A 22,122-nucleotide genomic window follows, 5' to 3' on the forward strand; every position below is an offset into this window, starting at 1 on the left:
CGGAGTCCACTCTACCCGTCTCAATTTTAAACATTGAGATAGAATCTGCCTCCATCATATCCTCTGGCAACCCATCCCGGATATTCACCAGCCTTTGTGAAAAACCTGCCCGTCAGAACTCCTTTCCATTTCTCCCCCCTCACATTGAACTTAATGATTCCCCTAACATAGGAAAAGGATTTTCTATCCTATCCATGTCCCTCATTATTTTATGAACCTCTATAACACTACCCTTAAGCCTCTTACATTCCTTTGAGGATGTCCCCAGCTTTTCGAATCCCCTTTATAAACAAATCCCTTCATTCCAGGCAACATCCTGGTGAATCTCCTCTGCATTCCCTGTTGCTACGACGTCCCTCCTGTAGCGCGGACTACAGAGCTGTACACAATAGAGCACGTACGGAATAACTAATCTTCTGCAGAACTCCAATATGACATCCAACTCTCATATTCAATGCCTCTGCCTATGAAGGGAAACACATCAAGTGCCTTTTGCACCATCCTATCCACTTCAGATGCTACTTTTAAGGAGCCAAAGTGCACTTCAAGATCCCTCTGTACATCAACATTCCTAATGTCCTGCCAGAACTTGATGTCCCAAAGTGCAGCATCTCACACTTGTCTGGATTAAATTCCATCTGTCACCTTCTGCCCAACTTTCTGCAGATCTACGTCCCTCCATACCCCTTCACAACCCTCTTTGCTATCTATGACTCCACCAAATTTTGTGTCATTCAGACCCCCAACTTCTCATCCAAGTTATTTCTATATAGTACAAACGACAGCGGTTTCAAAGTTCAAGGTACATTTATTACCGAAGTATATACAGTATACGACATACAACCTTGAGATTTGTCTCCCCACAGGTGGTCACTAAACAAAGACACCCAGTAGGGAAGGGGAACGTCGACTCAGACCATGACAGGCCAGCGTCTGGCATTTTCATGCCTTACAAGGCGCAGATTGGAAGTCTGTGTGGGGTGCCACTCCTCGCACAGACACAAGAACAATGTGTGGTTAAGTGCCTTGCTCAAGGACACAAACACGCTGCCACAGCTGAGGCTCGAACTAGCGACCTTCAGATCACCAGACGAACGCCTTAACCACTTGGCCACGTGCCCCACACAAATAGAATCCATTAAAAACAAAGCGACTGTCAAACACCCAATCAGCAGAAAACAACAAAAGCAAGCAAGTAACATTCAGAACCGAAGTTCACGAAAATGAGTCCACAATCATGAAGCCAGTAGTCGCTGCAGCCAATTCAGGAGCCTATTAGTTGCAGGCCGCAGCCTCAGTTCAAGCAGAGACAAATAAACCTTGCACAGCAGCGAGCCGAACACCGACCCAGTGGTTATATTGCCCAAATCTCAGGTTGTTTCTCACTCTCGGGCCTTCGATAAGCTCTCGGGCCCAGGCCCCATGACCTCGATTTGGCCCGTACCCGACCTTTCCAATTCGGCTTAAATCGATCAACCTTGGGTCTTTCCTTGCTCTGGGGTCCACGTCCCGCTGCCTTGACCTTGCATCGCCTCCCCTCAGTTTTGCCTCATCGAATTGTCTCCGAGTCCACTCCAGCAAAGGCTACACGTTGGCTCATTCCCCGCTCTCGTGCCCCAGCCCCGCTGCCTCAGCCTCAATACACGCCACACCACACCCGTCCTGCACCTTCAGCTCTTCAGTTCAAACCACAAAAATGCCAGGTCATACAGCTGGTGCAACAGCTCAGCTCCAAAAGGGAAGTTACACACTGTTGATTGCAGTGACTGCATCCAAGAAAAAGTGTGATTAATACAGCAATTTTTGTTCTGTTTGCTGCCATAAATTATCGCTGTACTTCATGAATGCCATCTTAAACCAATCACTGTGGTACAACATCCGTTACAGAGTTCCAGACAGGAAGACGACCCTCTGCCTCCTATCAACAAGCTAATTTTTGATCCAGTTTGCTCACATCCGTCTGATACTTGAGCCCTAACTTTCTGGTTATAGCTCACCAGGTGAAAGGTCACCAACCTGAAATATTAGCTCAGCCTGAGCCATTGAATACAGGCAGTCCCCGGGTTACCGACGAGATCCGTTCCTACGTCTGTCTTTAAGTCCAATTTGTAGGTAAGTTGGAACAGGTACATACAGTTCTTATTTAGCGTCAGTTAGTCAAATGTTTCGAGCCTTTTCTTGCTCTAAAGTAAGGCTAATAAGTATATTACGCTGATTTTGATCATCTAACCAAATTATCAATAGCCTTTCCATTTCAATAATTAAACCACTGTGTCTTAGTGATAATTGTAGCTTTCATCGGGGCATGGCCTTTCACATGCTCCATTATTCTCACTTTATCCTTTAAAATTGTTCTGATCATTGACCGACTGCAGCCCAACGCTTTTCCAATGACCAATGGCATTTCACCTCTTTCCGATCGAATCAATCGTGATCATTTTCCTTCTCTTTGATGCATCACCAGCAGTCTGTTCTCACTTTATCCTTTAAAATTGTTCTGATCATTGACCGACTGCAGCCTAACACTTTTCCAATGACCGATGGCGTATCACCTCTTTCCGATCGCTTTATTATTTCCACTTTATTTTCAATTGTGCTCGTTTTCCTTTTCTTTGATACATCACCAGCAGTCCTTTGGTAAGTACAGAATTGTCCGTAAGTCGGACGTTCTTAACCCGGGGACTTACTGTATTTCCACAATTTTAGTTTGAATATTTAGAGGGGGAAACCTCTAGCTAAGAGGATGTTTCTCCTTTGGAAATGAAACAGTGCTAGACAGCAGAGTTGTGTTCCTACCATGATGCCATATTAATTAATTTCACCTATCCACACATGTTCTGTATCCCTCTATTCCCTGTTTATTCATGTGCCTATTTAAATTCCTCAAACTTAGCTATCATATCTAATTCCACCATGTTCTTTGGTAACGCATTCCAGGCACATAACATTCTCTGTGTAACAAAACTTGTCCTGTAAGTCTTCTTTGAACTCTTCCTCTCTCTGAGGTCATCTTCAACCTCTGACCTCAGCTTTTGACACTCCAGAGCAAACAATTCGACCTCTCCTCGTAAGTAATACTCTCCAATCCCAATGAATCTATGCTGCGCCCTCTCCAAAGCTTCCACATTCTTCCTGGAACCTGACAACCAGGAGCATACACAAGACTCAAAACTAAATGCTTGCATAGCCACAGCACGACACCCAAACTTTTAACCTCAGTGCTCTGACTGACGTAGGCAAGCATGCCAGATGCCTTCCTTCTTCACCACTCTACCCACTCGTGAAGCCATTTTCAGGCATTTCCGGGGTCTCTCTGTATATCAATGGTCTGAATGGTCCTGCTGTATCCTTCGACAATTTTCCTCATTCTTATCCACAACTCCCCTGATTTTCACATTGACTGCAAATTTACTAATCAGTCCATCTACATTTTTGCCTGAAACATTTATATATCACTATCATCGAGATTTTAGCAATGCAGAATACCATTGGTTACAGACCTCCAGCCAGAATAATACCCTCTGCCTTCTACAGCCAAGTCCACTTTGAATCCAATTTACAAGGCTCCATGAATCCCATGCACCTTAATCTTCTGGATTTGTCACGAGACACTTTGAATGCTTGACTAAAGGCGACGACTGCCCTCCCCTCAAACATCTCATCACCTCAAAAACATCAATATCACATTCGCAATATGTGACCTTATTCTGGAAGACAAAATAAATGGTTCTGCTGATACTTCGAAAAAGAACAAGTCTGCAGATACAGTTGATACAAACACAGAGTGGGCAAGTGGATGGGAAAGCAAAGGAAACCTAACAACAAACACGAGGAAATGACAAGTACCTGAACCTGGCTTAATACCAACCTTCGGCAAAGGAGACCAGAGAAAGTGCAGCAGAGAAAAAGGAATCAGCTCACTCACCCAGAGAAGTTACTGAGAAACTGCAGAGGAGAATGAAAAAATACTTAAGAAGAGTTAGGTAAAAGAAAGAAGGTTTTAAAGCAGGACTAAGTCTGAAGATATTAGAGAAAGTTTCAAACACACATGCATCCACTTGATCTGCTTCACATATTTTAAGCAGGCAATCGTCACGTCTCGGTGTGGGCGTGCAAGGAGTGGACGAGGAAAGAAACAGCGTAGCTTAGATCAGCATTTAGAGTGAGGAGAGATAAATAGGATCCAGCTCATTTATTGTTACAAAAGCACAGCAATGAACTTTACACTGTACTTTATATTCCTTGCGTCTCCCGGCAAGATTTTATCTGTCGATGACATTGATTTAATGCAATACAGAGACAAAGTTTATCATGTTCACAGACCAATAAATTGGCATTCCTGATGAACGAGGACAAAGGTTAGATTCACAGTCTTAGTTTGGTTGCAGCACAAAGGAAATCACTCAGGCAATGAGCTTGTAAAATCTTCATGCAAGATCAATCCAGTATACTCTTTCACCCTCTCCTCTTAACCCTGCAAATTCTCATACCAGCTAGCTTCTTTTTGAAATCTACAACTATTCCCCAGGAATGATCTAGATCACAGCTGTGCCTGCTCGTCATTGGCTATGTAGAAAAGTCTATGTTCAAAGCCCTCCCTGGTTGCCCTCCCCAACCTTTCCTCCGCTACATTGATAACGGCATTGGTGTTGCTTCATGCACCCATGCTGAGCTCGTCAATTTTATCAACTTTGCCTCTAACTTCCACCCTGCCCGTAAATTCACTTGGTCCATCTCTGACACCTCCCTCTCCCTTCTCAATCTCTCTAACTCCATCTCTGGAGACAAACTGTCCACTGACATCTTTTAAAACCTACTAATTCCAACAGTCATCTCGAGTATACCTCTTCCCACCCTATCTCCTATAAAATTGCTATTCTCCTTTCTCAGTTTCTTTGCCTCTGCATCTGTTCCCAGGATGTGGCTTTCCATTCCAGGGCAACAGAGGTATCCTTCTTCTTCAAAGAATTGGGTTTTCCTCCCTCTAGTGTTGATGCAGTCCTCACCTGCATCTCCTCTATTTCATGAACATCCACGCTCACCCCATCTTCCTGCTGCCTTAATAGTGATAGATCCCATCAGCCTCCACATCCAACACATCGTCCTACGCAACTTCCGCCATCTCCAATGGGATCCTACCACTCAACTTATCTTCACCTCCCCCTCCCCCCTCCGCTTTCCACAGGGATCACCCCCACCTCGGATTCCCTTGTCCATTTGTCCCTCCCCACTAATCTCCCTCCAGGCATTCATACCTACCAGAGGCCTAGGTCCTACACCTCCTCCCTCACCTCCATTCAGGGCCCCAGACTGTCCTTCCAGGTGAGCCAACACTTCACCTGTGAATCTGCTGGGGTCACCTGTTGTGTCCGGTGCTCCTGATGTGGCCTCCTCTACACTGGTGAGATCCATCAGAAACTGGGAGACCGCTTCACCAAGCACTGCCGCACCATCCATCACCAGTGGGACTTCCTGGTGGCCAAACATTTTAATCACAATTCCCATTCAGACATGTCGGTCTATGGTCTACTCACGTGCCACGATGAGACCAACCTCAGGGTGGAGGAGCGACACTTTATATTCCATCCGAGTACCCTCCAACCTGATGTCCTGAATATCAACATCTCCTTCCAGTAGAACATTCCCCACTGACCTTTAACCTCCTCTCACATGCCTGCTATTTCCCCCTGAGTCCCCTCCTTCTCTCCTATCAGATTCCTTCCTCTCCAGCCCTTCACCTTTCCCACCCACCTGGCCTCACCTGTCACCTTCCAGCTAGCCTCCTTCCCCTCCCCCCCATCTTTTTATTCTGGCATCCTCCCCCTTCCTTTTCAGTCCGGAAGAAGGGTGTCAGCCCTATAACATCGACCGCTTATTCATCTCCACAGATGCTGCCTGGCCTGCTGAGTTGCTCCACCATTTTGTGTGTGTTGCTCTAGATTTCCAGCATCTGCAGAATCTCTTGTGTTTATGACCTAGATGATTAATCACTTGCTGTGGAGGAAAGAAACCTTTACTCATGTCACTTAATCGGAGGAAGTACAAGACTGTGGAGAGATCAGAGAGAATTCAGAGTAGAAAGATGAACCAGAGTCACAGGAGGAAATCTATTCATTGTTTAGAGACAGAGTGCTGATGATTGGGAAGCCTTCACCTATCAGCTGAGAGGGTTTTTGAAAGGGAAGATAGAGTTATACCCTAGAGAAACACAGGGTTAATTTGGTCCACTTTCCAAACAGCCAGATTTGATTAACAGAATTAAATCTTCCTGTGCTGTGCTGATTCAGCGCCTTGATTGGATGTTAGACAAAAGGTCTGACAACAGGTGATAACTGGGCCAAGAAAGACAGTGGTGGGCGTGTAGGGAACAGCAGGGATGGGGTAGGGATTGGAGGGCAGAGGGCGATGGGAATGGGGGTCGGCCGGGGAAGCGAAAGTAACCCAAGGCAAGACGCTGGCTCAGGCGAGGCAGCAACAACCCAGTGAAGGAGGAGAGAGGGAGCTGGTGGAATGATCTCCTTGCCCATAAGGAAGCAGTGGCTGCTCCTTGCACAGAGACAGCTGCAGATATCAGGTAACCAGGGCTTACTCCGTCACGGACTTGAGGAACTCCACAGTGAAGAAGTGGTTGCAGATGTTGCCAGCATTGAAGGTGAGTTGGCCGTCAGCGTTCCTCCTCTCCACCGTCTCCCGGCTCACCTCGCTGTACTCCACAACCTGGTAGGTGCCATTCACTCGACACACCACCCCCACGGGCTCAGTGGGGTACGCCTTACCAACCACCTGGGGATAAACACAGCCACAGCGTGAGGCGCACGGAGGGACAACCCAACCACCCTTCCCTCTTCCCCAAACAGACAGCTGACCACAAACGCGGTCCATCTTTTAAGTTCTGAGCCTATCGACATTCACCCATGCCTGCAGCAGCTTCAGCACCTGAGGGAAGCCTTTGCCTGATAAGATGTCAGGGAAGCACGGCCCAAAGCCACCCTAACTATGGGTACCCAGATGAAGGAGCCTGCAGCTGTCCCACCCACAACACGGCACTGGTGGGGAGGGTGCATGGATGTCCAGACCACGCTGGTGGAGGCTGGATTCGGAGACTGCCTTGTGAAAAGTTCAGTCAACGCAGTCACTGGTTGGGGAGGGAGGTGAGGAGTTGGGTTGGGTGAGGGGAACGATATACACTGGTGGTGAGCAACGGGAGGCTTTTACAATGGGGTGTGGGCTGGTGACTGGAGGGGTGCTCAGTAGGTCATTATAGGTGGGACTAGGCTGTGAGAGGAGTGCTGGAACTGGAGAGAGGTGGGCCGTTTTTGCGGCTGGCAGTGAGCTTGCTGCTCACCCTTGCCCCACTCCCTGCCTCGGCAGGGTGACAAACCTCAGCCTGACTCTCTCAGGAGCGGGGAGCTCGGGCTGGTGAACTCACCTTTGCCCCGCAGTCTGCGTCCCGCTCGACGCAGAAACCGATGAAGGTTGGGTCTGCCATCTTCACCAAGATGTTGTCCACACAGTACACGTGGACGAATCGAACCCCTCGCTGGTCCATGTCCTCCAGGATCTTGTAGTCCGTCAGAGCCCGGTACAGGCCACCGTTTCCATCTATAGTACAGCAAGCACAGGTTCCGGTCAGCGAGGACACCCAGAAACATCCTCAGCCCCAGTTCCTGGCCTCACACTGCCCTCTCATGTCCCTCAGCAACTTGCTGCTCCTCCCCGTCTCTCCCAGTATCCGATAACTCTCTCCTCAGGTCTTCATTCCTCCTGCCAAGCGGCTGATTTAAAGTGAAAGTGAGACCTCAGTAACAACGCCACACCACAGCGACCAACACACCCATTCCTCACCCCCACACTGTGGGCTGAACCAGTGTCAAGATCATTTCACAAAGTGATGTCCAGCAACCTCATTTGTGGGAGGGTGTCTGTAGACACTGAGGGGCTCAATGTCTTGCTTCTCTGCCTATCAAACGACGGCTTCCACTTATCCAGCCAGTGCCATGGACACCTACCACCAAGCACTCAGTACCCTCCAGGGCTGGAGACAAAGGCACAGAGGGTAGGGGCTGAATTTTATTCAACATCGAACCCATGCCACACATGGCCTTGGTGGGCACATGCTAACTAAAAAAAAAAAATCTTCTGGATGCGGTCAAAGAATTCTGCTCGTTTTGGTGTGACTACCCCAGTTGGACCGCCTGCCACGCTACCTTTTACCTCAGAAATAAGCCACCTGGAGTCACACTCCAGTAGTTCAGCAGCCACGGGATGTTGCTGGTGATTTTCCAGACTTTCAATTGTTCCTGAGGGCCTCTGTCAGTCAGAGCAGACCATGGCTAATACATCCCAGCTGTCCAGGTACGCCAGCCTGGGCAGTACGATATGGAGAGCAAGCTGTTGCCCATGTAGCAAGCTCCCCCCCTCAACGTATCTGATGAACCCAAAGATACAGCAGAGACGGATAGAGTTTGGTACTGGCAGCGTCGCAGGAGTTGCCGGTCAGCGCTGAACTCAATGTAGGACTGTCTTAGGGACTCCAGCTCTGGATTTTTTCCTCGGGGTTTACTCCCGAAGCCTTTTCCATGAGTGGGTACAGCTGCAAGGCAGCTGAGGTTTGAAATCAGAGTTCTCCTTCTCCTCAATGAGCTGCCAACCATGGCTGAGGAGCCCCATCTGCCCAAAGAGACTGGTTTTAAGGCATCAGTGGCCCGCCTTTGCTCCTTCTCCTGTCAGTAGAAATGGTTCCACTGGGCTGAGCAGCTAAGCCACACGTGAAGGCCAGGAGCTGGACTTGGTTGTCAGAGGCTATTTGAGGTGCACACCATTGTTCCTAATGTTGATATATATTAACACACATTTTAGATGCCCCACAGTAGGGTAATTAAGAGAAGCCCAGTGAGATTAAAGGGAATGCGATTGAGAGAACCAGATGAGCCACCTGTCAAACACCAGCTTTCCATACAGTGGAAAAGTATGTTATCAATTTTACTGCAGTTGCTCTTCCATCTCCTAATACATGTTGGAAGGCCGTGCAAACTCCCAGCAAAATCTTGAGCCTCTAGTCAACCTACATGGCCTAACTTATTGATCCTGCCAGAGCATTATCCCTCATTGTATTTACCCCACAGTCCCACCGGACGCAGGCATTCCTGGCCAGACTTCGGCCAGGTCTCACCTATCATTTCATTGTCACAGTGCTGCGTATGGCACAGGCTCTCCGCAGCAGGAAGTGACCTTGGGCACAGGAACACTCCGGAAATCAGAACCCGGCTTCAGTCTGCCGATGACCGTGGTAGGTGCATTGGACGAACAATCACACTCAAGAGTAAAACAGTACTCTAAACCAGCTCCAGCCCGGAGTGCACCAACCTGGAGCCATGGCAATCCGACCCTTCCCTTCCAAGATGATCTTCCCGTCAAATCCAACAGCCGGCAGCATCCTCTGCTCAAACATGACTACGTCGGACTGAGGCAGGCTGAAGTACTGGTGCTGAGCAAAGAAATTCCTTGTGGGTTCCAGCGTGAACTCGCTGGTCATGATGTACCTTCGGAACAAAAACAGTTATGCCATCAACAGCTCTTATCTGTAAAGCAACGCACAAAGCACGAGTAAACACTATAACCCGGAGTGGAAAACCAGAGATAATAACAAGTTCCACAGATATCTCTAGCCCTATCATACACATGTCCACCCAGGTATCCACACTCTCAGCATGCCACAGCTGGAATCCACACACACAAACCATACTGTAACCGGTATCCAGTCACACACTCATGCCAACCTTGCGGTAACTGATGTCCAGACGTACAAAAGACAACGTTGCATCATATTATCGGGGGGCGTGGTGCCCTCTTGTCCAGACAGCCTGGAGTAATCAACCACTTGGAGACCGAGCGGAGAACAGGGTCTCACCAAGGGAGCGTGCACTTTCCGCCCAGCCTCTTCTCGGCCAGCTGCTTGACTTTGCGAATTCGTTCGGCCTGGACTTGGTAAAGAGTCTTCCCGCTCGGCAGCCCGACGTCATACATGCCCTTTGGATACGGGACACCTAACCGGGTACCTTGCCCACCAGCCAACAGCAGCACAGCCACGTGGCCTTTGGCGATCTCCTGAAAACCTAGAGCACAAGGTCAAAGTATGAAGTGGCAGATAAAAACAAAATCACAGAGGCAACCCCTCTTCTCCCAGCTTCCTAACACTCCTGGCTCTGTTGGCTGTACATACCTAAACCTGCCAGCGGGTTATACGCAGAAGAGACTCTTACAGCATCAGATCTTTGCTGTACAGACTCTGTGGCCCACTGGAGACCCATTTACTGTAATCCAATCCTATTTCACTCTCCTCACAATTCCTTCAAACTCCACCACTCCTCTCCCCCACTGCGAGATTCTAACGCTCGCGCAGAAACCAGGGAAGAGATTACAGCAGCCAATAAACCACCCATCCCTGGGATGTGAAAGGAAACTACAGCACTTCGAGGAGACCCAGACAGTCAGAACAAACTCCACACGGAGAGGACTGGGGGGGTCAGGAGTGAACCTGTATTGCTGGCACTACAAACCAGCATCACAACCAGCTTCTGTCACCTGTCACTTAAATTCCCAATCCCACTCCGACCTACCAGTCTGTGGCCCTCTGTATTGCAAAACTGAGGTGCCCCACAGCTTAAGGAACATCTGCTGGGCAGGTTGCAACCTCCTGAACTCTGTAACTTGATTTCTCAGTCTGTGGCTGTTGACTATCTGTAGTATTAGCTCAGCATGTCCGGCCTAACCTGTGAGCCTCACCTCCCTTTCCTGCATTTCACAACTCCCACAGTCTCCAACCAGATAAGCAGGCTCACAGCTTATCCCCATCGCAACGTTCCATCAAGTTTTTTTTTAACAGCTAAGCAGACCAACTGTTGTGAGCAGGAAATTTTTACACGGCCTGAAAACTGCACAGCACTTTAATACTAACATTGTATTAAAGAAAGTTCACGCTGCACGGCAACAAAGGCTACGTGCACGGGAGCATTTCAGTCACTGCGCGGCCACACACCCGCGCAGCTCAGAGGGGACAGTGCCCCCCCGTGGTCACTTCGGTTTTGTCCGAATGCTCCTAGCTCTGCTGGCTGTACATAACTGAACTTCCCAGCGTGTTATACTCAGAAGAGGCAGGGAAAGTCAACAGGAAACGACACCATTCCAGCGTGTTACACAGAATGTCGGAGACATTCCCTCTCCCCTGAAGCTTTCCTCACTTCGTCCTGAGACGTTCACTTTGTTGCTCTTCTCACAAATGTGACCTGAGCACATTTTGTTCATATTTTAGATCTGCAGTATATTTTGGATTTTCAGCTCGACCAGCTGTGCTCCCGCCCCCATCCCCCACCACACACACACACACATACTTATGTATGGAAGTATTAAGGTAGCAGCACATGAAAAGGAAGTGGGCCCCTCAGGATTAAATAAAGGCATGTTTAAACACAAATTTACAAAGTAATTTTTAAGCAATCTGATTTTATTAGTAAATGGGGATCTATTATCAGACCAGAGAAGGTGGAAGAGGACATTCCTAAATAACAAAGTCTTTCAGTCCATCCGCTGTCTCACTGAGTGATTGATTCCATTACAGCCCCTCAGTGAATGAAACAGCCTGTACCTGTACAAGACAACACTGAGGCAAGGGCCGGCATTTTTTGGCTAACACAGTGCATAAGACGCAGGATCACCAGCAAGAGAGCTGATTCTCACCACCCGTACATGATTCTCAGCGGCCCGTGCTGGAGAACGTCATGCTGAACGCTGATTAGGCACACGGATCGTGGTTTGGTGTTGGCTTAGGCATCCTGCCACGTCAGGCAGACAGAGGTTCTGTGTAACGTGCTGGAATGGTGTAGCTTCCTGTTGACTTTCCCAGTCACGAGAGAATCACAGGATGAACAACTGCGGCCCACGGGCGAGTGGAGCAAATCACATCGCAGGGCAGGCCGGAGTAACACTCAGATCCAGCCAACAGCCCAACCCTGTCACGCTGCCTCTGCCCACCCAGAGCTCGGATCCATCAGCCCCTCGTATCCACCATCAATACCCCAACGTCTATCACTACACCTGACCCCATCCCCCTCCCACCCCCCCAGACCACCTCCTTCCCCCATCCCCCTCCCAAACCCCCAGACCACCTCCTTCCCCCCATCCCTCTCCCAAACCCCCAGACCACCTCCTTCCCCCATCCCCCTCCCAACCCGCCCAGACCACCTCCTTCCCCCATCCCCCTCCCAAACCCCCAGACCACCTCCTTCCCCCATCCCCCTCCCAAACCCCCAGACCACCTCCTTCCCCCATCCCCCTCCCAACCCGCCCAGACCACCTCCTTCCCCCATCCCCCTCCCAAACCCCCAGACCACCTCCTTCCCCCATCCCCCTCCCAAACCCCCAGACCACCTCCTTCCCCCATCCCCCTCCCAAACCCCCAGACCACCTCCTTCCCCCATCCCCCTCCCAAACCCCCAGACCACCTCCTTCCCCCCATCCCCCTCCCAAACCCCCAGACCACCTCCTTCCCCCATCCCTCTCAGACTACCTCCTTCCCCCATCCCCCTCCCAACCCGCCCAGACCACCTCCTTCCCCCATCCCTCTCAGACTACCTCCTTCCCCCATCCCCCTCCCAACCCGCCCAGACCACCTCCTTCCCCCATCCCTCTCAGACTACCTCCTTCCCCCATCCCCCTCCCAAACCCCCAGACTACCTCCTTCCCCCATCCCTCTCCCAACCCGCCCAGACCACCTCCTTCCCCCATCCCTCTCAGACTACCTCCTTCCCCCCATCCCCCTCCCAAACCCCCAGACCACCTCCTTCCCCCCATCCCCCTCCCAAACCCCCAGACCACCTCCTTCCCCCCATCCCCCTCCCAAACCCCCAGACCACCTCCTTCCCCCCATCCCCCTCCCAAACCCCCAGACCACCTCCTTCCCCCCATCCCTCTCAGACTACCTCCTTCCCCCATCCCCCTCCCAACCCGCCCAGACCACCTCCTTCCCCCCATCCCTCTCAGACCACCTACGCCCATCCCCCTCCCAACCCCCCAGACCGCCTCCTTCCCCCCAACCCTCTCGGACCATCTCCTTCCCCATACCCCTCCCAACCCCCACAGACCACCTCCTGCCCCCATCCCCCTACCAAACTACTTCCTTCCCCTCCATCTCCCTCCCACCCCCAGACCACCTCCTTCCCCCTTCCCCCCCAACCATCACCTTCCCCCAACCCCTCCACACCACCCCCTTCCCCCATCCCCCTCAGACCACCTCTATCCCCCTCCCAACCTTCCAGACCACCTCTTTCCCCCTCCCAACCCCCCGAGCACCTCCTGCCCCCCATCCCCCTTGGACCATCCCCCTCCCAACCCCCCAGGACCACCTCCTTCCCCCCAGCCCCCTTGGACCACCCCCTTCCCCATCCCTCTCCCATCCCTCCAGACGACCTCCTTCCCCCATCCCTCTCAGACCACCTCCTTCCCCCATCCCCCTCCCAACCCCCCCAGACCACCTCATTCCCCCATCCCCCTCTCAACCCCCCAGACCACCTCCTTCCCATCCCCCTCCCAACCGCCCAAACCACCTCATTCCCCCATCCCCCTCCCAACCCCCAGACCACCTCATTCACCCATCACCCCCCACCCCCCCCGACCACCTCCTTCCCCATCCCCCTCCCAAACCACCTCCTTCCCCATCCAACCCCCCAGACCACCACCTTCCCCCAACCCCTCCACACCACCCCCTTCCCCCCATCCCCCTCGGATGACCTCTTTCCCCCTCCCAACCTTCCAGACCACCTCCTTCTCCCCCCCATACCCCTCAGACCAGCTCCTTCCCCCACACCCCTCCCAACCCCCTCAGACCACCTCCTCCCCCCAACCTCCCAAACCACCACCTTTCCCCCATCCCCCTCGGACCACCTCCTTCCCCCTCCCAACCCTCAAGAACACCTCCTTCCCCCCAACCTCCCAAACCACCTCCTTCCCCTCCATCCCCCTCCCACCCCCAGACCACCTTTCCCCATCCCTCCCCCACCCCATTTCACCTCCTTCTTCCCCATTCCCTCCACCATCCCAGACCCCCTTCCCCATCCCCATCCACTCCCTCCCCTCGGATCTCCTTACCCCCATCCACTCCCACCCCTCGGATCTCCTTGCCCCCATCCCCTCCCTCCCCGTCGATCTCCTTGCCCCCATCCCCTCCCTCCCCTCCGATCTCCTTGCCCCATCCCCTCCCTCAGATCTCCTTGCCCCCATCCCCTCCCTCCCCTCGGATCTCCTTGCCCCCATCTCCTCCCTCCCCTCGGATCTTGCCCCATCCCCTCCCTCCCCTCAGATCTCCTTGCCCCCATCCCCTCCCTCCCCTCGGATCTCCTTGCCCCCATCCCCTCCCTCCCCTTGGATCTCTTTGCTCCCATCTCCTCCCTCCCCTTGGATCTCCTTGCCCCATCCCCTCCCTCCCCTCGGATCTCCTTGCCCCCATCCCCTCCCTCCCCTCCGATCTCCTTGCCCCATCCCCTCCCTCCCCTCGGATCTCCTTGCCCCGATCCCCTCCCTCCCCTTCGATCTCCTTGCCCCATCCCCTCCCTCCCCTTCGATCTCCTTGCCCCATCCCCTCCCTCTCCTTCGATCTCCTTGCCCCATCCCCTCCCTCCCCTCGGATCTCCTTGCCCCCATCCCCTCCCTCCCCTCGGATCTCCTTGCCCCCATCTCCTCCCTCCCCTCGGATCTCCTTGCCCCATCCCCTCCCTCCCCTCGGATCTCCTTGCCCCATCCCCCCCCTCCCCTCGGATCTCCTCCCTCCCCTCGGATCTCCTTGCCCCATCCCCTCCCTCCCTCCCTCCCCTCAGATCTCCTTGCCCCATCCCCTCCCTCTCCTTCGATCTCCTTGCCCCATCCCCTCCCTCCCCTCGGATCTCCTTGCCCCATCCCCTCCATCCCCTCGGATCTCCTTGCCCCCATCTCCTCCCTCCCCTCGGATCTCCTTGCCCCATCCCCTCCCTCCCCTCGGATCTCCTCCCTCCCCTCGGATCTCCTTGCCCCATCCCCTCCCTCTCCTTCGATCTCCTTGCCCCATCCCCTCCCTCCCCTCGGATCTCCTTGCCCCATCCCCTCCCTCCCCTCAGATCTCCTTGCCCCCATCTCCTCCCTCCCCTCGGATCTCCTTGCCCCATCCCCTCCCTCCCCTCGGATCTCTTTGCCCCATCCCCTCCCTCCCCTCGGATCTCCTCCCTCCCCTCGGATCTCCTTGCCCCATCCCCTCCCCCCCCTCGGATCTCCTCCTCCCTTGGATCTCCTTGCCCCATCCCCTCCCTCCCCTCGGATCTCCTTGCCCCCATCCCCTCCCTCCCCTCCGATCTCCTTGCCCCATCCCCTCCCTCCCCTCGGATCTCCTTGCCCCCATCCCCTCGGATCTCCTTGCCCCCATCCCCTCCCTCCCCTTCGATCTCCTTGCCCCATCCCCTCCCTCCCCTTCGATCTCCTTGCCCCATCCCCTCCCTCTCCTTCGATCTCCTTGCCCCATCCCCTCCCTCCCCTCGGATCTCCTTGCCCCCATCTCCTCCCTCCCCTCGGATCTCCTTGCCCCATCCCCTCCCTCCCCTCGGATCTCTTTGCCCCATCCCCTCCCTCCCCTCGGATCTCCTCCCTCCCCTCGGATCTCCTTGCCCCATCCCCTCCCCCCCTCGGATCTCCTCCCTCCCCTTGGATCTCCTTGCCCCATCCCCTCCCTCCCCTCGGATCTCCTTGCCCCCATCCCCTCCCTCCCCTCCGATCTCCTTGCCCCATCCCCTCCCTCCCCTCGGATCTCCTTGCCCCCATCCCCTCCCTCCCCTTCGATCTCCTTGCCCCATCCCCTCCCTCCCCTTTGATCTCCTTGCCCCATCCCCTCCCTCCCCTTTGATCTCCTTGCCCCATCCCCTCCCTCCCCTCGGATCTCCTTGCCCCCATCCCCTCGGATCTCCTTGCCCCCATCCCCTCCCTCCCCTTCGATCTCCTTGCCCCATCCCCTCCCTCCCCTTTGATCTCCTTGCCCCATCCCCTCCCTCCCCTTTGATCTCCTTGCCCCATCCCCTCCCTCCCCTTTGATCTCCTTGCCCCATCCCCTCCCTCTCCTTCGATCTCCTTGCCCCATCCCCTCCCTCCCCTCGGATCTCCTTGCCCCATCCCCTCCCTCCCCTCGGATCTCCTTGCCCCCATCTCCTCCCTCCCCTCGGATCTCCTTGCCCCATCCCCTCCCTCCCCTCGGATCTCCTTGCCCCATCCCCTCCCTCCCCTCGGATCTCCTCCCTCCCCTCGGATCTCCTTGCCCCATCCCCTCCCTCCCTCCCCTCGGATCTCCTTGCCCCATCCCCTCCCTCCCCTCGGATCTCCTTACCCCCATCCCCTCGGATCTCCTTGCCCCCATCCCCACCCTCCCCTTCGATCTCCTTGCCCCATCCCCTCCCTCCCCTTTGATCTCCTTGCCCCATCCCCTCCCTCCCCTTTGATCTCCTTGCCCCATCCCCTCCCTCTCCTTCGATCTCCTTGCCCCATCCCCTCCCTCCCCTCGGATCTCCTTGCCCCATCCCCTCTCTCCCCTCGGATCTCCTTGCCCCCATCTCCTCCCTCCCCTCAGATCTCCTTGCCCCATCCCCTCCCTCCCCTCGGATCTCCTTGCCCCCATCTCCTCCCTCCCCTCGGATCTCTTGCCCCATCCCCTCCCTCCCCTCGGATCTCCTCCCTCCCCTCGGATCTCCTTGCCCCATCCCCTCCCTCTCCTTCGATCTCCTTGCCCCATCCCCTCCCTCCCCTCGGATCTCCTTGCCCCATCCCCTCCCTCCCCTCGGATCTCCTTGCCCCCATCTCCTCCCTCCCCTCGGATCTCCTTGCCCCATCCCCTCCCTCCCCTCGGATCTCTTTGCCCCATCCCCTCCCTCCCCTCGGATCTCCTTGCCCCATCCCCTCCCCCCCCTCGGATCTCCTCCCTCCCCTTGGATCTCCTTGCCCCATCCCCTCCCTCCCCTTTGATCTCCTTGCCCCATCCCCTCCCTCCGCTTTGATCTCCTTGCCCCATCCCCTCCCTCCCCTTTGATCTCCTTGCCCCATCCCCTCCCTCTCCTTCGATCTCCTTGCCCCATCCCCTCCCTCCCCTCGGATCTCCTTGCCCCATCCCCTCTCTCCCCTCGGATCTCCTTGCCCCCATCTCCTCCCTCCCCTCAGATCTCCTTGCCCCATCCCCTCCCTCCCCTCGGATCTCCTTGCCCCCATCTCCTCCCTCCCCTCGGATCTCCTTGCCCCATCCCCTCCCTCCCCTCGGATCTCCTTGCCCCATCCCCTCCCTCCCTCCCCTCGGATCTCCTTGCCCCATCCCCTCCCTCTCCTTCGATCTCCTTGCCCCATCCCCTCCCTCCCCTCGGATCTCCTTGCCCCATCCCCTTTGATCTCCTTGCCCCCATCTCCTCCCTCCCCTCGGATCTCCTTGCCCCATCCCCTCCCTCCCCTCGGATCTCTTTGCCCCATCCCCTCCCTCCCCTCGGATCTCCTTGCCCCATCTCCTCCCCCCTCGGATCTCCTCCCTCCCCTTGGATCTCCTTGCCCCATCCCCTCCCTCCCCTCGGATCTCCTTGCCCCCATCCCCTCCCTCCCCTCCGATCTCCTTGCCCCATCCCCTCCCTCCCCTCCGATCTCCTTGCCCCATCCCCTCCCTCCCCTCGGATCTCCTTGCCCCATCCCCTCCCTCCCCTTCAATCTCCTTGCCCCATCCCCTCCCTCCCCTTCGATCTCCTTGCCCCATCCCCTCCCTCTCCTTCCATCTCCTTGCCCCATCTCCTCCCTCCCCTCGGATCTCCTTGCCCCATCCCCTCCCTCCCCTCGGATCTCTTTGCCCCATCCCCTCCCTCCCCTCGGATCTCCTCCCTCCCCTCGGATCTCCTTGCCCCATCCCCTCCCCCCCTCGGACCTCCTCCCTCCCCTTGGATCTCCTTGCCCCATCCCCTCCCTCCCCTCGGATCTCCTTGCCCCCATCCCATCCCTCCCCTCCGATCTCCTTGCCCCATCCCCTCCCTCCCCTCGGATCTCCTTGCCCCCATCCCCTCGGATCTCCTTGCCCCCATCCCCTCCCTCCCCTTCGATCTCCTTGCCCCATCCCCTCCCTCCCCTTCGATCTCCTTGCCCCATCCCCTCCCTCTCCTTCGATCTCCTTGCCCCATCCCCTCCCTCCCCTCGGATCTCCTTGCCCCATCCCCTCCCTCCCCTCGGATCTCCTTGCCCCATCTCCTCCCTCCCCTCGGATCTCCTTGCCCCATCCCCTCCCTCCCCTCGGATCTCCTTGCCCCATCCCCTCCCTCCCCTCGGATCTCCTTGCCCCAACCCCTCCCTGCCTCCCCTCGGATCTCCTTGCCCCATCCCCTCCCTCCCCTCGGATCTCCTTGCCCCCATCCCCTCGGATCTCCTTGCCCCCATCCCCTCCCTCCCCTTCGATCTCCTTGCCCCATCCCCACCCTCCCCTTCGATCTCCTTGCCCCATCCCCTCCCTCCCCTTTGATCTCCTTGCCCCATCCCCTCCCTCCCCTTTGATCTCCTTGCCCCATCCCCTCCCTCCCCTTTGATCTCCTTGCCCCATCCCCTCCCTCTCCTTCGATCTCCTTGCCCCATCCCCTCCCTCCCCTCGGATCTCCTTGCCCCATCCCCTCTCTCCCCTCGGATCTCCTTGCCCCCATCTCCTCCCTCCCCTCGGATCTCTTGCCCCATCCCCTCCCTCCCCTCGGATCTCCTCCCTCCCCTCGGATCTCCTTGCCCCATCCCCTCCCTCCCCTCGGATCTCCTCCCTCCCCTCGGATCTCTTGCCCCATCCCCTCCCTCCCCTCGGATCTCCTCCCTCCCCTCGGATCTCCTTGCCCCATCCCCTCCCTCCCCTCGGATCTCCTTGCCCCCATCTCCTCCCTCCCCTCGGATCTCTTGCCCCATCCCCTCCCTCCCCTCGGATCTCCTCCCTCCCCTCGGATCTCCTTGCCCCATCCCCTCCCTCCCTCCCCTCGGATCTCCTTCCCATCCCCTCCCTCTCCTTCGATCTCCTTGCCCCATCCCCTCCCTCCCCTCGGATCTCCTTGCCCCATCCCCTCCCTCCCCTCGGATCTCCTTGCCCCCATCTCCTCCCTCCCCTCGGATCTCCTTGCCCCATCCCCTCCCTCCCCTCGGATCTCCTTTGCCCCATCCCCTCCCTCCCCTCGGATCTCCTTGCCCCATTCCCTCCCCCCCTCGGATCTCCTCCCTCCCCTTGGATCTCCTTGCCCCATCCCCTCCCTCCCCTTTGATCTCCTTGCCCCATCCCCTCCCTCCCCTTTGATCTCCTTGCCCCATCCCCTCTCTCCCCTCGGATCTCCTTGCCCCCATCTCCTCCCTCCCCTCAGATCTCCTTGCCCCATCCCCTCCCTCCCCTCGGATCTCCTTGCCCCCATCTCCTCCCTCCCCTCGGATCTCCTTGCCCCATCCCCTCCCTCCCCTCGGATCTCCTCCCTCCCCTCGGATCTCCTTGCCCCATCCCCTCCCTCCCTCCCCTCGGATCTCCTTGCCCCATCCCCTCCCTCTCCTTCGATCTCCTTGCCCCATCCCCTCCCTCCCCTCGGATCTCCTTGCCCCATCCCCTCCCTCCCCTCGGATCTCCTTGCCCCCATCTCCTCCCTCCCCTCGGATCTCCTTGCCCCATCCCCTCCCTCCCCTCGGATCTCCTTGCCCCATCCCCTCCCCCTCCTCGGATCTCCTCCCTCCCCTTGGATCTCCTTGCCCCATCCCCTCCCTCCCCTCGGATCTCCTTGCCCCCATCCCCTCCCTCCCCTCCGATCTCCTTGCCCCATCCCCTCCCTCCCCTCGGATCTCCTTGCCCCATCCCCTCCCTCCCCTTCAATCTCCTTGCCCCATCCCCTCCCTCCCCTTCGATCTCCTTGCCCCATCCCCTCCCTCTCCTTCGATCTCCTTGCCCCATCTCCTCCCTCCCCTCGGATCTCCTTGCCCCATCCCCTCCCTCCCCTCGGATCTCTTTGCCCCATCCCCTCCCTCCCCTCGGATCTCCTCCCTCCCCTCGGATCTCCTTGCCCCATCCCCTCCCCCCCTCGGATCTCCTCCCTCCCCTTGGATCTCCTTGCCCCATCCCCTCCCTCCCCTCGGATCTCCTTGCCCCCATCCCCTCCCTCCCCTCCGATCTCCTTGCCCCATCCCCTCCCTCCCCTCGGATCTCCTTGCCCCCATCCCCTCCCTCCCCTTCGATCTCCTTGCCCCATCCCCTCCCTCCCCTTCGATCTCCTTGCCCCATCCCCTCCCTCTCCTTCGATCTCCTTGCCCCATCCCCTCCCTCCCCTCGGATCTCCTTGCCCCATCCCCTCCCTCCCCTCGGATCTCCTTGCCCCATCTCCTCCCTCCCCTCGGATCTCCTTGCCCCATCCCCTCCCTCCCCTCGGATCTCCTCCCTCCCCTCGGATCTCCTTGCCCCATCCCCTCCCCCCCTCGGATCTCCTCCCTCCCCTTGGATCTCCTTGCCCCATCCCCTCCCTCCCCTCGGATCTCCTTGCCCCCATCCCCTCCCTCCCCTCCGATCTCCTTGCCCCATCCCCTCCCTCCCCTCGGATCTCCTTGCCCCCATCCCCTCCCTCCCCTTCGATCTCCTTGCCCCATCCCCTCCCTCCCCTTCGATCTCCTTGCCCCATCCCCTCCCTCTCCTTCGATCTCCTTGCCCCATCCCCTCCCTCCCCTCGGATCTCCTTGCCCCATCCCCTCCCTCCCCTCGGATCTCCTTGCCCCATCCCCTCCCTCCCCTCGGATCTCCTTGCCCCATCTCCTCCCTCCCCTCGGATCTCCTTGCCCCATCCCCTCCCTCCCCTCGGATCTCCTTGCCCCAACCCCTCCCTCCCTCCCCTCGGATCTCCTTGCCCCATCCCCTCCCTCCCCTCGGATCTCCTTGCCCCATCCCCTCCCTCCCCTCGGATCTCCTTGCCCCATCCCCTCCCTCCCCTCGGATCTCCTTGCCCCCATCCCCTCCCTCCCCTTCGATCTCCTTGCCCCATCCCCTCCCTCCCCTTTGATCTCCTTGCCCCATCCCCTCCCTCTCCTTCGATCTCCTTGCCCCATCCCCTCCCTCCCCTCGGATCTCCTTGCCCCATCCCCTCCCTCCCCTCGGATCTCCTTGCCCCATCCCCTCCCTCCCTCCCCTCGGATCTCCTTGCCCCATCCCCTCCCTGTCCTCCGATCGCCTTTCCTCCGCAGGCTCTCCCAGAAGCCGAGACTCCCACTCCCCAGCACCCTCTCGAACACCCCCAGACGCATCATCCTAGCAGCTCCTTGCTGCCCCTCATCGGACCCACTCTTTACCGCGATCCCGCCACCTCCGCAGGGTCTCGGCGTCCGTCCGGCACACGCCGCCCACCACGTCCTCGGGCAGCGGCTCCATCAGACCGGGCAGTGGCGCTTGGCCGGCGGGCCGGGGCCGGACGGCCGCCTCGCAGTGAGCCCGCAGCTCGGCCGGTTCCTGCTGTTCCAGCGAGACCACCAGCGCCCTGCGCTCGGCATCCGACAGCTGCGGCCAGAACCTCAAGACCTCCGGCTGCCCGGCCTCGGCCAGCAGCCGCTGTGCCACCTCAAACATCACAGCTCCGGGGAGAGAGTCGCGGCAAGACCGAACACTCCGCTGTCAGCCGACCCGCTGGCCTTGGCGGGCAGGGGGCGGGGCTGGAGGACAGGGGGCGGGGCCTGAAGTGGGCGGGGCGAGAGACACAAAACGATTCGAATAAATCTGGAGTGGGGGAATATCTTGGGGGGATGGATTGGTCGGGGAGGTTGTAGGATTCAAGGAATATGGTGATGGTGTTCAGGTTTGTGGTCTGTTGGGATGGTGGAACAGGCCCAAGGTACTGAATGTCCTGTCTTGTTCTTTTTTTCTCATATCCTGATGAAATAGCTTAATCTCCTTAAATCTAATTTACATTTATATAAATGGGGTGTATGGGGTGTCAGGGAGGGGTAGCACCTCTGGTGGGGGAACATGTCCCGTCCTTTTCAAGGCTGCTTGTCCACTTTTGGTCCCCACCTGGCACTCAGCTCTCACCTGTGGCTCCCCGTAGCTGTTTGCATGCGACA

At 56.7% G+C, this 22,122-nt stretch overlaps 1 protein-coding gene across 1 annotated transcript in view; it reads right to left on the reverse strand.

The window, feature by feature from the left end:
- LOC134359967 (UDP-N-acetylhexosamine pyrophosphorylase-like protein 1) overlaps nucleotides 1-21,713 on the reverse strand; it is a 33,829-nt gene extending 12,116 nt beyond the window's left edge. The window contains exons 1-5 of the mRNA XM_063073881.1: nucleotides 21,358-21,713; nucleotides 9,911-10,115; nucleotides 9,367-9,542; nucleotides 7,430-7,602; nucleotides 6,590-6,783 (exon numbers count right to left, since the gene is read on the reverse strand). Coding sequence (XP_062929951.1) covers nucleotides 6,590-6,783; nucleotides 7,430-7,602; nucleotides 9,367-9,542; nucleotides 9,911-10,115; nucleotides 21,358-21,631 — 1,022 coding nt within the window. The 5' untranslated portion in view covers nucleotides 21,632-21,713. The remainder of the gene's footprint in view (nucleotides 1-6,589; nucleotides 6,784-7,429; nucleotides 7,603-9,366; nucleotides 9,543-9,910; nucleotides 10,116-21,357) is intronic.
- Nucleotides 21,714-22,122: the final 409 nt, after the last annotated feature.

The sequence above is a fragment of the Mobula hypostoma genome, chromosome 21, assembly GCF_963921235.1.
Source record: "Mobula hypostoma chromosome 21, sMobHyp1.1, whole genome shotgun sequence".
Lineage (NCBI taxonomy): Eukaryota > Metazoa > Chordata > Chondrichthyes > Myliobatiformes > Myliobatidae > Mobula > Mobula hypostoma.